We start from the raw sequence: 13,865 nt of genomic DNA on the forward strand, positions 1-13,865 counted from the left end.
TTGTTTTTGTTTCAGTATTCATTCTTTATTAAATTACAATGAATACTTACCACGCTGCACCTTGGACATCTCTTTCTCCCGACGACAACCGTTACACAAGTAGCCTTGACACACTGCAGCTACAGCTTAATGGAGCCAATTAGATTACATAAGTGGTTTCCTGAGAGATATGAAAGATCTTTCATTTTCATAAGTGTAGGGCGGAAGGGAACAAGCACTGTGTTGAAAAATACAATTACTGTGTCACATTCCACCGAGGTTAGCATGAGAATTCTGCCAATACACCTGTTTGCTTCATGTAAACTGCACCTGTTTGTCTGACATACATTATTCACTATGAAAATGAATGCTGGGAGTTAAGGCACCTTTATTCCAAGGCGAAGTTGACACAACAGAAAATCCTGGCACACAAGTGCGTAGAAGATAAAACATTTCTCATGCTGTCTAAAAGTGCTCTCGTACATGAAGGAAATCTTTCAGTGCTCGGAGGACGCAAACCAACACAGGAACAACACATACAAACAAGAACCATCAGCTGCTAAATATTGCACTTGAGGAACTACTTTGGAATGTGCTTGTATTATAGATTTTCCAAAAAAGTATCTGCTTAAATTCCACAAATATAGATATTAAAAATAAAAAAAAGTTGATTTAAAAACATATCTCTTTAAATATCTCTGTAAATCTCTTCAGGGGATGTCCGTTTACTGGACCTGAGAGAATGAACATAAAAGTAACAGAGTGGTAGATTAATGTACGTTAGTCTAATGTCTACTGTGACATTTGTCTTAGGGAACTCATCATGAATCATCCATTTTCGCCCAAGGGGCCACATTCAGTCCTACAGGATGACATTCAGAGTAGGACAAGGAATAAGAACAATACAATACAGTGAGGTCCAAAAGTATTTGGACAATGACAAATATATATTTTTGGGTGGCTCTGTACTTCAGCACTTTGGATTTGAAATGATAAAGACTATAAAGTGCAAACTGTCAGCTTTAGTTTGAGGGTATTTGGTCCCATATTCATAAGTGTAGTATATGTGTAGTATTTGGTCCCATATTCACAAGTGTAGTATATGTGTAGTATTTGGTCTCATATTCATAGCACACAATGATTACATCAAGCTTGTGAATACAAACTTGTTGAATGCATTTGCAGTTTGTGTGTCAGATTATTTTGGGCCAAAGAGAAATTAATGGTAAATAATATATTGTGTATTTTAGAGTCACTTTTATTGTAAATAAGAATAGAACATGTTTCTAAATCCTATTTAAATTCATGTGGATGCTACCATGATAATTATGAATTAATCAGGAATAATGATTTGTTCCCCTCCAAAATGCTACCCTCCCTGTTCATTCTGTTCATTGTGTCATTCAGTTCACCTGATATGGATGGAAAAACCCTCATATTAAAGCTGACAGTCTGCATTTTCACATAATAGTCATTGTATCATGTCAAATACAAAATCCTGGATCTCACTGTAGATAAGAACATATTTAATCACACTATTATACTTGGCCCCCTAAGCAACAATTATATATCAACATCAGAAACAGTCAGGCAGCTTTCCTAACACAACATAAATATGCCTTGATAAAGTTTATGATCATTAGAAGACTTATCCTCTGAAACCAATAAAAAACTAAATAAATGCTCCCAAAGATACACCCACCCCCCCCCCAAACCCTAGATCTTCAAAACCCTATATTCAAGTTCAGCTCTTGATGTGTCATGGAAAAAAAGAGTCTTTGGACTGAGAGAAGTATGAGACAGGCTCTTTGTTATTCTGGAGTGGGATTCTTTGGCTGTACTCCTACATTCAGTTCAAAGATCTTCTTCTTGCCCTGGACCATGGCTTTTTCTGCCGACATGTCCCCATGGTTGTTATAGCGATCACTAAAGTATGTGAAAACACTGACGACCAGAAACGTGACCAGGAACAACGTCAAAACAATCCAGAGAAGTCGGTTACGGCGGAAAATCTTGGGGCAAAGCCGGTCAAGGACAACTAGGACCTCTTCAACCTTACTGTAAAGGCCAAATTGAGAGGGGATTCAGAACAATTCAAGGTATACACCCAGTCATTATACAGTGGCTAGTATAACTACATCATCATTTATTTACAGTTGATCTACATGAAGTGAAAATTACCTGTTGAACTTTTCTTTTCTGCTAACTTCTTTTCTTTCATCCTTCTTTTCTGGATTTTCCTCTACCTTCTCCTCCTCCTCTTCCTCCTCCTCCTCCTCCTCTTTGACTTCTTTACTTCTCTTCAGTCCCTCTTGGTAGCTGTATTTGGAACATCACACTTGTTTTCTCATTAAAAGGCACATGAGCTGAACGTAGAGGAAGTATCATAAGGCACCAGGGGCACATTACATATAAACTACTTCACTTTATTACAATGTTGACTGTACTGAATGTACTGTAATATTTTGTTGATTCTTCATACTATTATGTACTGACACTATTATGTCAGTACAGCCACTCTCCTGTTAGCGTGCACAGGGTGTGTGACTGTGGGTATGATTGTGGGTGGTCAGGGTGAGTGGGTACATAGAAAAGGGCCTCACCCTTTATTGTAGGCCTCCTCCTCGATCTTTGCCTTGATCTCTGATCTGATCTCTGATCTGATCTCCTCTAGGTTGACGGAGGGCTTGGCTGGGGCAGATGGCTCAGCTTCCTGCTCTGCTACACTCTTTCCACTGCATTGTTTCATAGCGGAAAGAACACATAGAACATTTTACCAACATGGTGAGAGTGAGGAGTGCATCATGGTCATTAGGCTTTCCATCATAACACTGTGGCCTTGTGTTAATGGACAGGCTGGAACGCAGTTGAATGGCAGCGTGCGGGGATGGCACCATCACTGCCAGGCAAGCTTGCGTAAAAACCAAAAAGTACAAAGGCAAAATGTGTACATTGGGGACTCTTAAAACGTCCCTGGCTTTTACTGAGCAGACACTTGATACAATTGTTATTGTCTCTCTCGCTCCGAGAGATCCTGAGATTTTGGCATGGGGCAAACTAAGAGAGCACACCACTTGAATACTCTCTCTCAGACTCCCCTTATTACTAAGCCAGGGATGGAGTCTCTGGCCTGGCTTTTGTCAAGCTCCCCAGCCCAAATGTTTAGATTACATCTCAGAATATCCTATCAGCCAGTTGCAGTTGGGTTTTTATGGAATGTTGCACAGTTATTTTGGGTGCATAGACAATCTGGGAGTTGCATAAGGGTAGTGCAGTTATCTGCTGTATATGGCCCCTGGTATCCGGATGGCAATGGTTAATCAAGCTACTTCCTGAAGGTCAAGTACACAAGGCAAAGATTCTGATACAGCACAAGATGTCTTCTGATAAGGGTGTACATATATTAAGGCCCCGCGTCGACCCATTGTTTCAAAGTGCTGTGAACTGATCTTGGGAACCAGGCAATACAGGCAAGGAGATAGATTGTGCTGAGAACAGTATGTACAGTATATTCGTGGGTATGCATTAGGTCAACATTATGACAGAGGATGGAGGAACATACCTCTCAGCTATAGCTGGATGTGTAGGTTCAGTGGGAAAGTTGCTTTTCATACTGTTGGCTTCACACTGTAATTAACAAGATCAAACAACATGCATGTAGACAAAGCAGACTGATAATATCCTGTCTATTTAAGTTTACCACTTAATCATGTGGTCAGGTTGACAGGCTGAGAAGGCCGTGATTGGGTAGAAAACATACCAGGACAGGAAGTGCTTGGCCCATGGTGGGTTGGGGGCTGGGTCCCATGGCAACGCTGGGGCCGGGTCCTGCCATGACTGGGGTCTGACCAGGAATGTTCAGGAGGTTAAATTTGGGGACTACCGCAACACTGACCCTCCGCCTGGGCAAAGCCTGATAAGGATCCATTGGAAGGGAGAGAGAGAGGGTGAGAGAAAGAGGAGGGAAGAAAAGAGAGGGAGAGTTCAGTTGGGGGTATTATCCTTAAAAAGATATGGTCTATCACATTGAGAACTGTTACCCTGATATAACCAGTCAAACCCAGTAGAAACACTCTGTTCAACACTACAGCACCAACCTTTCCCAGGGTCAGGGACATAGACCTGGATGGCCGTGGGACTCCATCATCTAACCAAAGAACACAGGAGAACGTAGTTTAAGTCAATCAACATTTTGCAACAACTTTCCCTTCATGTACTGGAGATAAAGAGTTTGTGCAGGTGTACCTCCAGTGTCTATGGATCCTCCATAGCAGCGACTAGAGTTCTGGTTGGCCAGCTTCTTGAACTCCATCAGCTCAGCGTGGTCCTTTTCATAGGTTCTCTTCAGATTCTCCACGTACTGCATCATCACCTCTGTGGCCTTGTTCATACGTTTCTCCTATCACACACAGGGTTCCAAAAGGGTTCTTCGGCTGTCCCCATAAGAGAAACCTTTTGGGTTCCATGTAAAACCCTCTGTGGAAAGGGTTTTACTTGGAACCCAAAAGGGTTCTACCTGGGACCTAAAAGGGTTCTTTAAAGGGTTCTCCTATTGGGACAGACAAAGAACCCTTTTAGGTTCTAGATAGTACCTTTTGTTCTAAGAGTGCAGCAACAGCAGGGTCATTACTGTCTATGGGCAGGAGAGTTAACCATACAGTCACAGCAGAGAGAGAGAGAGAATATAATTTTGAGAGGGACTCCAACACTGTGGAAAGCCATCATCATGTCAGGTCTGGGGTCAGGTCTTGTACAGCAGCAATGTTGTTAGTCTATAAATCACAACGGGCATACCCCTGAGTCCTTCCCTAGTCATTTATTGGAGTTGGCTTTGGTGTGAACGATAACCTGAGGGAAGCATAATAGGCTAAATCTTTCACAAACATAACATTTGAAGAAGAAAAAAAACATACCCATGGCCCTGAACATCCCAAAGTCTTTTTCTCATGACAGTGGAGCATGGAAAAGCTTTCACTTTCACTCAATGTATTCTTCTCTCATTCAGGGGTTTCCTCGAATCATGAGTGTACCCTGTGGATGGCCCATCCTATCCTATCCTATGTCTGATTTCCAGTACCTGTCTGACTGCTCCAACCATCTCAGCTCTGCTGGAGAGCCTGGTGGCCAGACGGTGCAGTACTGCTACTGTCTCTATGAGGCACTGGTAGGACTCGCGCTGCTCCATGTTACTCCACTGTGGTGCCGTGCACTGAGGAGGCAACAGCAACAAAACAAAGGGCATGAATAAATGAGTGAATCACAACTCATTTCATATCCTGTGTCATCATGGCCGAATAAAGGCTGACCTTCAGAGAGCCTTTGAATTCTTCCAGTTCCTTCTCCGTGTTCTCCTCGGTCAGGGTCCGCTCCCGCTCCGCCTGTTTGAGCCGTGTCTCCAGAGTGTAGTTGTCGTTCCGGAACGCCAGCGACAGTTGAACAAACGCGTTCTGTGGGGAGGATATGACTGTGTTTAATGTTCATGAAACGGTCCCCGGGGACACATTAGGTACCATTATTAAGGACTGAGACATGTCAACTCACTGGACCGCCACACAAAGTAGATCAGAGGGGTCAAGTCAATTAATGTGCTGCCCAAGAAAACATGAATACAGTATGGGACTGAATAAACACATGTAACACTGAACATCCTTGATAACGTGTTAACATAACTGTTATGCTAGCAATATACAGTATGCGGTAATGTAAAGCACAACTACACCAGCTGGCTACCCAGCTACCATATAGAACGACACCAGCTGGCTACCCAGCTACCATATAGAACTACACCAGCTGGCTACCCAGCTACCATATAGAACGACACCAGCTGGCTACCCAACTACCATATAGAACTACACCAGCTGGCTACCCAGCTATCACTGGCTAGTTGGCTACCCACCAACTAGCCAGTGTGTTGACAGTGCTGCTTGCTACCAGGCCTGAGATGAGCCTATAACGTGCAGTGATGATGACAGATGAACTCTTGATGCCATGCTGTCATGATCAAAGGGTCTCTGCTGCAGCATTCCAAACATCGTCCCAGAGTACTGAGGCAAGTGTTGAGAGGAAATCGGTGAACTCGAATGTCCTAGCGCACAACATGTATCCCCCTGGGAGGGACAGGCGTCTGTGCAGGCGGGGCTAAAGCCTAGTCCAAGTGCTCTGCACTCAAACAACACAGCCATGTTTGCATTTTCTCCTTAGAGACAGGAAATTGAGGCTCCCATTAGTCTCAATCATTGGTAGAGACTAGGGGCTTCCTGTTCATGAGGCCACAGACAACGGGCGAACATGCACTATAAAACTGGTTACGACTGTATAATACACTCTCCAGAGTAGATACTCACCTCAACTTCTTTTTCGGTGAGTGGAGGTGCACTGCAATAGAATCAAAGAGGAAATATAGGTTCAGTATGTAAGTAGAAAGACCAAAATATATTGTAAAAGGTCATTCCCTGTCAGTCTAAATACTGTGATACCCACCAGCCTGGTAGCCCTCTGTGCAGTTTGAGTTTCCTCAGCATGATGTCTGAGATGTTGGGCATGGCGTCTGACTTCTCTTTAGCATCCTCATCAGTAGGAGACCCTACAGGGGGCAGAAGAGAGGGACCTGGCCACAAAAACAAACACACACACAAGACCATTAGATAGTTACAACGTGGCTATCTGGTCTCTATGGGAAAACCTCATTTATTTAAATAATCAGATTACTATTTTGATAATCAACCTACTTCTGAGCAACATTGTACTGCAATCTTCTTGGATCAAACTATTTCACTGATGTCTTTTCAATGTTTTGGCCAAACAATATTAGCTGACTGGGTTCTCTCACTCACACCATCTGCTGGTGCAAACTTAAAATAAAATTTCAGGTTGCCAATAAATTGCAGCTCTATGCCAAACTTAGAACAGAACATTCCCTCAGTTCTAAGGAAAATCTCTCGGGGTCAGTAAGGACTGTGACGTAGCTGGGAGCCTTGACTCCTTTCCCCCTCACTAGATAAAAGTCTACTGTCTACTCCAATGGTCTGTTACACAGCACTGTCTCCTCTCCAGGTCAGACACGGGGTAACACAGTACCTCTTTCCTGTTCAGCTGTTTCACTCAAGTCTGCCAACTTTGACCCCACAATGCTTTGGTTCCGCATCAGCTTGTGCTCCTGTATACAGAAGAACAGTGCAAATTTGGATTTTTAAGAGCTTTTATGTTGTAACTGTGTCGTACAAAGATGTTTACGAGACCAAAATATTACAAGAACAAAACATTCTCTCTCATGATTTCAGCATTTACCATAAAGGCTCTTAAATCCCCAAAACATGCAATAAATGTCACATTAATGTTATCAGGTTCAAGTCAAGGGATGAGCCCCGGTAGTTAAAAGGCTCCCATCGTACCTCTCTTATTTTGGACAGCTTCTGCACGTTGACAGGCTGTACAGGGAAGTCCTTGTACCCAGAGGACTTGAGCAGGGCATCCCGGGTCTTGTCTTGAAAGGAGAAGGTTTCCTCGTTTGTAGAGGGGAGACTTGGTGCCCCATTCCTGGCGTTGAGAGTTCCAACAGTGTCCCAGGACACAGCTCTCATTAGGGGAGGAAAGGCCCCGATGGTCTTGATCTCTGCCGTGCAGGGGGCCTGCTGAGTGGGGGGCCGAGGGACAGGCTTGGCCACCCCAGTGGCAGGGGCCTGGTTAGGGGCTCGGGCCAGACCCTCTTCTGGCTTATTGACTAGTACTGGTGCTGGGCAATTCTTAGCTGTTACCCGGGGGTCAAAGTTCTCCTTCTGGCCCCCACTGGGCTCCCTGGGGGGTGGGGGAACAGAGTAGCGGGGAGCCAGGGTGCCTGAGGACACCTTACGCTTCTCATTGGGCTTCCAGTCCACCAACCTCCTGGTGCTCTAAAAACAGCAATATCACAATTCTTTAAACACTGTCAATTCAGGAGAAACTAATTGGATTTTCTTGGAGAGGGGGCGCAAGAATGTTAACATTTGCAATTTTCTACCGTAAATGAATGATTGTATCCAACATAGCTATGAGCATAGCTATTCTGGAGTGTAAACTAACTACGTATTGCATTTTCATGTATGACTAACTGTTCCAGGGTGCCTCTTGAGAATGAGAGTGGTGGTGATTAGTGCTATGCTACCTCATGCTCCGGTGTACTGGTATCAGCCTGCTCCCTTGCAGACAGAACCTCCAATCGCTGCCAGAGAGGAACACGAAACAACACACATCAACATACTGTTAAAATACCATTACGGAGTGCATCAGAAACATATCATTCCTATTGGTCTTACCAGGCTGACAGGTGACGAGGGGGCATAGTTCACCTCTGTGGCTACAGCGGAAAGAAAAAGGTTTACAAAAAAAGCTGAATAATGAAATGTATTTTTATGCAGGGATTTTCCTCTAACTGACAGAGAGATGGACGTACCTATTTGAGGGGCTGTGATTAGAGAGCTGCTTCTAGACGGTGCAGGTGAGGAGGATGGTGTGTGGTTAGGAGAAAGACCTGTGGGTAAAACATACACATGTGTTTTATGTTTGGACAATGAAAGTACAGTATACTGCATCAGCATCGCTTTCCAGATAACAACGCAACAATAAAACTATAGTTATTGGGATTTCATTTGACATCTGCCACTGTAGTCTGTTACGTGATGGAAGACTGGACTTATCTGGCGTGCATTCAGAATGCTGCAAGACGAAGGCATGAGGGCACGTACGTGATGTTCAGATAACTCCGGAAGTCAAGATAGAAACATACAGCAATTACAATGACTCACTTACGCAACTCAGCTAGCAGACCTGAGGGTTTATTGGCTGCTCACTGTATTTCATAACCAGTGTTAAGAGTCAAAATATTGTTCAACCAAATCTACACTCCACCCGCTGATTAAATCTCTTCTGTGTAAATAGTGGTCTTAAACTGAATAACTTAATACTTACATACTGTACAGTAAGACTTGCCATAAAGTACTTGTCTATTTCCCTGTTTCACTTGTATACCAGTCTGTAAACCAGTGAGTGTCTCTCACCTGTGGGGGATTCAGAGAGGCTGCAGGTGGACTTTCGGCCCCTGCGGCTCAGGAAGCGGTCGCTGACTTTCTTGGCCTCCTGCAGCAGCACCAGGTTCTTCTGACGGTCCTCCTCCGAGAGCTGCAGCTCAGGCAGATGGTCTTTCACCAGGTCTATCACATTGCCTGTACTGTCTGAGAAGGATACACGCGCGCACACACACACACACGCACGCACATACACCAGGGTCGTAATTAAAACACAGAGACAATAAGAGACAAATGGCAACAACCAATAGTCTTCTCTCTGAGCTCAGCACAGAGCGACAGGCCAACATCAATAGTAATCAAAGCAGAAGCATCCCGGCACTCAGAGCTTTGGCTCTGATTTTCTAAGGACAAAGGGCCCCAGTTCTGTATGCTGTCAGACACTGATGACCAACCTTGTACATTTCAATAGATGGAATTAAATTAGCCATACAATGTTATGAAGAAAAAAAATCTGAATGGAACTCACATTTTGAACAATGGACTTATGTAAGTTTTGTTAACATGAGGCTATATTTAGCCTTTAAGTATTTGATTGTACCCACCGACTGTAGTGATTGGTCCTCCCAGGGCGTTTCGGGACAAGCGAGGTCTGGGACTGTGTGGTCTGGGAAAGAGAAACGTTTCCAATGAACAGACGCCGTGTTCTTACGTCTTTATTTACATTTGGCTACTCTAAACACTTGAAGAGGATGGATTTTATTTTCTAGAAATATCTCGATCCTGGCTTGGTTAAAGTGGATCCTTTTTCCAGATGTGGTTTGCTCTCAATCCATCTTGACATGAACAGTCCTGTTCTCAGGATGAAATAACACATGTACCTGGTCTGTTCCAGAGGTCGACCGTCTGCTTGGACCACGGTCACGGTCGCTTGCTTTGGGAAGACAATGGTGGGAGCAGGCATCTCCACGGTAACTGCTCTACTTTCAACTGGTGTATACTAGATAGAAAAATATGTGAGAAACTAAAGGTTTAAAATTAGTTAGGAGAGGTGTAACTTTAGTTATGCAGCAAGACCAGAACTAGACTGCATGAAAAGGGTTTTGAGAGGACTTTTGAGGGACCGGGATAATAGAAATGGTATCCTGCCATAGACAATCTAATATTGTCTCTCAAAAATAAGGCAAAATCATAGATATGGATATTGTTACTGCAATGACGTAAATTGGGGGACATTTTCATTTAAATCTTTCGAAACATAAAATCATGCAAAACAAAGATTACAGAGACATTTGAGTAAACATGTCTCCAAATGGCTTGTGTCACTGCAAAGGCACCAAAACTTTCTCATGCTCTACCCTTTAACCTTCCTGCTTAAGTACACATCTATAAAATCTTTTGTACACACTTTCACAGAGATGTTTGGTGACTTGGTTCCCCAAACTGGAGACTTGCTGTTTTCGTACACTTTTAATGTTGATATTAGTGTGACGACAGAGCCTAACATACACCTTAATGTCTCTCTAGGCCCTCCCTGATGTTGACCATGGCTGGGGCTGTATGGGGAACGTGGTGGAATCAGCAGGGGGGAAAAGACACTTCAACTTCAACGCACAACCATTTCAAAGCACTTTTAAGGGAAAAATAAATAAACTTGTGGTCCTCTGTTAACGGTGGGTATTTCAGTCAGGCACTTAGCTCTGTTGACTAGCAGGTGGTCCCTGGTTTCCAGCAGCAGCATTTTTAGCTCAGCAGCACAATGTCAACAGCCTGAACCCCTGAACATCAGAAACTCTAGACAACGTCCCTCTGGACTAAACACATCCTGAACTCACTGGACCTCAGCATCCCAGGAGAGTGGAAGCACAGAATGAACACTCACCTGAACCATGTGATCTGTAACTAAGTCAACCATGTTAAGTATATTTTCAACATTAAAGGTCAGGCTTATATTCCCCATTCATGTTTTATTTATACCTAGTATCTAGTTCTATCCTGAGAGAAAGTATGCAAATAAACAGGGAGGCATTAAATGATACTTCACTGAGACCTTTGTCCTGGAAGAAATTGCTAATAAATGATATCCCTATAAGAGTCTAAAACTGCTGAAAGGCCAGGGCTATTGTTTAATAAAGGAGGATCATTTTATACGGCTGCCATACCCCCAGGTTAGATTACAGAGGCTCATTGCATTCCTCAGTGAAGTCTTATCTAGGCCGTGTTTATGGCTGACTGGAACGGATGACAGTGTACTCCTAGGAGGAGTAACTCAGTGGTTCTGGTGAGGCAGCCATCTGCTCAACACAAATCTGTTGTGTCTCTACAGTGTAAACCAAACAGCTGTATATAGCTCCGGACTGTACACAGGCAGCTTTCAGGAAGCCTCTACTTTTTTGTCTAAGTTTCAATGGCATGTTTTCTGGGAGACGTACTGGACTAGGCAAAGACACATTCAGAGACTCATAAAACATCCAATCTATCCACTGCTCTGTGCAAGTCTACTCAACTAAATTAACATTAGGGTGGGGAGTCACACAGGATCTGAACAGGTGACAGAACAAAACAACGAGAGAAAGTTCAGTCTTCAGAGTAGAGCCAAGATGTAGAGGGGTCTGGACACAATGTGCAAACCTTGTCTTGACCACCAGCGCAGTGCAACTTACCTCATCAACACAAAAAAACACAGGGTAATAAGAGGCGCTGGGGAAAAAAAGTCTGTGATCTGGACAGAAGAGGAAAGAACATCCTGCTCATGATTTTGCTGGAATTAATGACATATTTTTACTGCTGAGCTGCTTTGTTCCTGAGTCAAAAATAGAATTGGGTGAAAAGCAGGGAGTCATTGTTACTAAAGGTACACACATCCATAACACACTAACATGTATTAGCAATGAATATGTGAGTAACACTATGAGCGTAGATATGAGTTAATCCTAATGCTCATATTGCTCATATGCTATTGTTGCTCACATATTCATTGCAAAACCGTATAGCTTGCCAATACTGAACCTTAGGTTCTAGGTTCAGTGTTAATGAGCGAGTGCCATGTATAGCTCTGAGTGCAACATACCACAGCTTTAGAGTGAAGGTTTAATGTAAAGGATAGGTACTCACTGTGCTGGGTGAGCTGGAGGAACTGTCGAGCTCCTCAGGGGAATCCTCCTCTTCTTCAGGGAGGACGGGCATTACGGGGGGCTGTGGGGCTCGGGGTCGTGTCAGGGGGAAAAAAAAGGGGCTCTCAGCTGGAGTGGGTTGGGTAGGGGATTCCTCTAACTGCTGTTCAGTCTGAACCCAGGGAAAGCAGTACAACTCGTGGCCCCCTCCTTCCTGGAACCAAAATTATATGCATGCAAGCAGGAAGTCACACAGGCACAACTGAGAATACACAGCCTCTGATAGCTTCTAACTATCAGGGAAACCACAAAGAAGCATGACACTTCCTCGAATAGGATAAGTGTATAGAACATTTGTCTATGAATGGGTGTGCCAACTGGTGGTGGCTATGTCTGTTTGAACTTTGATGCTGGAAGACAAAACCTATGATATCATAAGGAAAGTACTTCTCCTGTCCTATTCGGTGTCCTGTGTGAATTTAAGTGTGCTCTCTCTAATTCTCTCTTTCTTTCTCTCGGAGGACCTGAGCCCTAGGACCATGCCCCAGGACTACCTGACATGATGACCCCTTGCTGTCCCCAGTCCACCTGGCCGTGCTGCTGCTCCAGTTTCAACTGTTCTGCCTTATTATTATTCGACCATGCTGGTCATTTATGAACATTTTAACATCTTGGCCATGTTCTGTTATAATCTCCACCCGGCACAGCCAGAAGAGGACTGGCCACCCCACACAGCCTGGTTCCTCTATAGGTTTCTTCCTAGGTTTTGGCCTTTCTAGGGAGTTTTTCCTAGCCACCGTGCTTCTACACCTGCATTGCTTGCTGTTTGGGGTTTTAGGCTGGGTTTCTGTACAGCACTTTGAGATATCAGCTGATGTACGAAGGGCTATATAAATAAATTTGATTTGATTTGAAGGGGCCTTGTAGACATACATTGAACGTCTGTAAATAGTATTGCAGTTGCACTATTCTGGTCATCTCCATGTAAAAGGACCAACATGTGAAGTTTGTAGGAGCATATCACATTTGATGTCAAATGAAAGCTAAGTCTATGTTTTTGGGACATGAAGGCATAGATCTTTCAATCATTTTCAATTCTAAAAATGTGGCATAAGTAAAGTTTTGATTTGTGGATAAACAGATGGAAAATGTGTCTTAGAAAACACCTACCAGAAAAAGTCTTAAAAGGTTTCAGAAATACATCAAAACCCAATCATGTTGATGTAAAGACCCCTGCTAACTAATATCAACACTTATATTTAGTTTTGGAGAAATGATTTACCTTGTGTAAGTTTAAGAAATATTGCCTAGTGTCTTGTCATTCTGTTACCAAAAACCCACATATCTAATAAGATATTTTCTCATTTCTCTCCCTTATGAGGGAGGATAATGACATTTCACAGAAATAACAAGTAAAGGTAGTCCTAGCAATTAGTTATAGTGTTTCTACTGATAAAAATGTTGTTAAAGAATTATTAAGTGATTAAAATGCATCACTCTGTTACCACAGCAATTGAATTCATCACAATGGAAAATCATAGTAGTCACAAACCACAGTTGCAGTACAGCACAGGATAGTAGAGCACAGTAGATGTCACGTTCTGACCTTTATTTCCTGTGTTCTGTATTTAGTTAGTATGGTCAGGGTGTGAGTTGGGTGGGCAGTCTGTTTGTTTTTCTATAATTTGGGTATTTCTATGTTTCGGCCTAGTATGGTTCTCAATCAGAGGCAGGTGTCATTAGTTGTCTCTGATTGAGAATCATACTTAGGTAG

The 13,865-nt window shown here is 43.3% G+C and overlaps 1 protein-coding gene across 1 annotated transcript in view; it reads right to left on the bottom strand.

The window, feature by feature from the left end:
- Positions 1-347: 347 nt before the first annotated feature.
- LOC109887999 (uncharacterized) overlaps positions 348-13,865 on the bottom strand; it is a 33,092-nt gene continuing 19,574 nt past the window's right edge. Inside the window, exons 23-42 of the mRNA XM_031830862.1 lie at positions 12,093-12,305; positions 9,860-9,978; positions 9,584-9,645; positions 9,012-9,185; positions 8,408-8,485; positions 8,271-8,311; positions 8,120-8,176; positions 7,371-7,868; positions 7,057-7,135; positions 6,460-6,586; positions 6,324-6,354; positions 5,286-5,426; positions 5,057-5,188; positions 4,225-4,378; positions 4,077-4,126; positions 3,740-3,892; positions 3,542-3,606; positions 2,583-2,714; positions 2,161-2,298; positions 348-2,037 (exon numbers count right to left, since the gene is read on the bottom strand). Coding sequence (XP_031686722.1) covers positions 1,791-2,037; positions 2,161-2,298; positions 2,583-2,714; positions 3,542-3,606; positions 3,740-3,892; positions 4,077-4,126; positions 4,225-4,378; positions 5,057-5,188; positions 5,286-5,426; positions 6,324-6,354; positions 6,460-6,586; positions 7,057-7,135; positions 7,371-7,868; positions 8,120-8,176; positions 8,271-8,311; positions 8,408-8,485; positions 9,012-9,185; positions 9,584-9,645; positions 9,860-9,978; positions 12,093-12,305 — 2,691 coding nt within the window. The 3' untranslated portion in view covers positions 348-1,790. The remainder of the gene's footprint in view (positions 2,038-2,160; positions 2,299-2,582; positions 2,715-3,541; positions 3,607-3,739; positions 3,893-4,076; positions 4,127-4,224; positions 4,379-5,056; positions 5,189-5,285; positions 5,427-6,323; positions 6,355-6,459; positions 6,587-7,056; positions 7,136-7,370; positions 7,869-8,119; positions 8,177-8,270; positions 8,312-8,407; positions 8,486-9,011; positions 9,186-9,583; positions 9,646-9,859; positions 9,979-12,092; positions 12,306-13,865) is intronic.

Source organism: Oncorhynchus kisutch, linkage group LG8 (genome assembly GCF_002021735.2).
Source record: "Oncorhynchus kisutch isolate 150728-3 linkage group LG8, Okis_V2, whole genome shotgun sequence".
Classification (NCBI taxonomy): domain Eukaryota; kingdom Metazoa; phylum Chordata; class Actinopteri; order Salmoniformes; family Salmonidae; genus Oncorhynchus; species Oncorhynchus kisutch.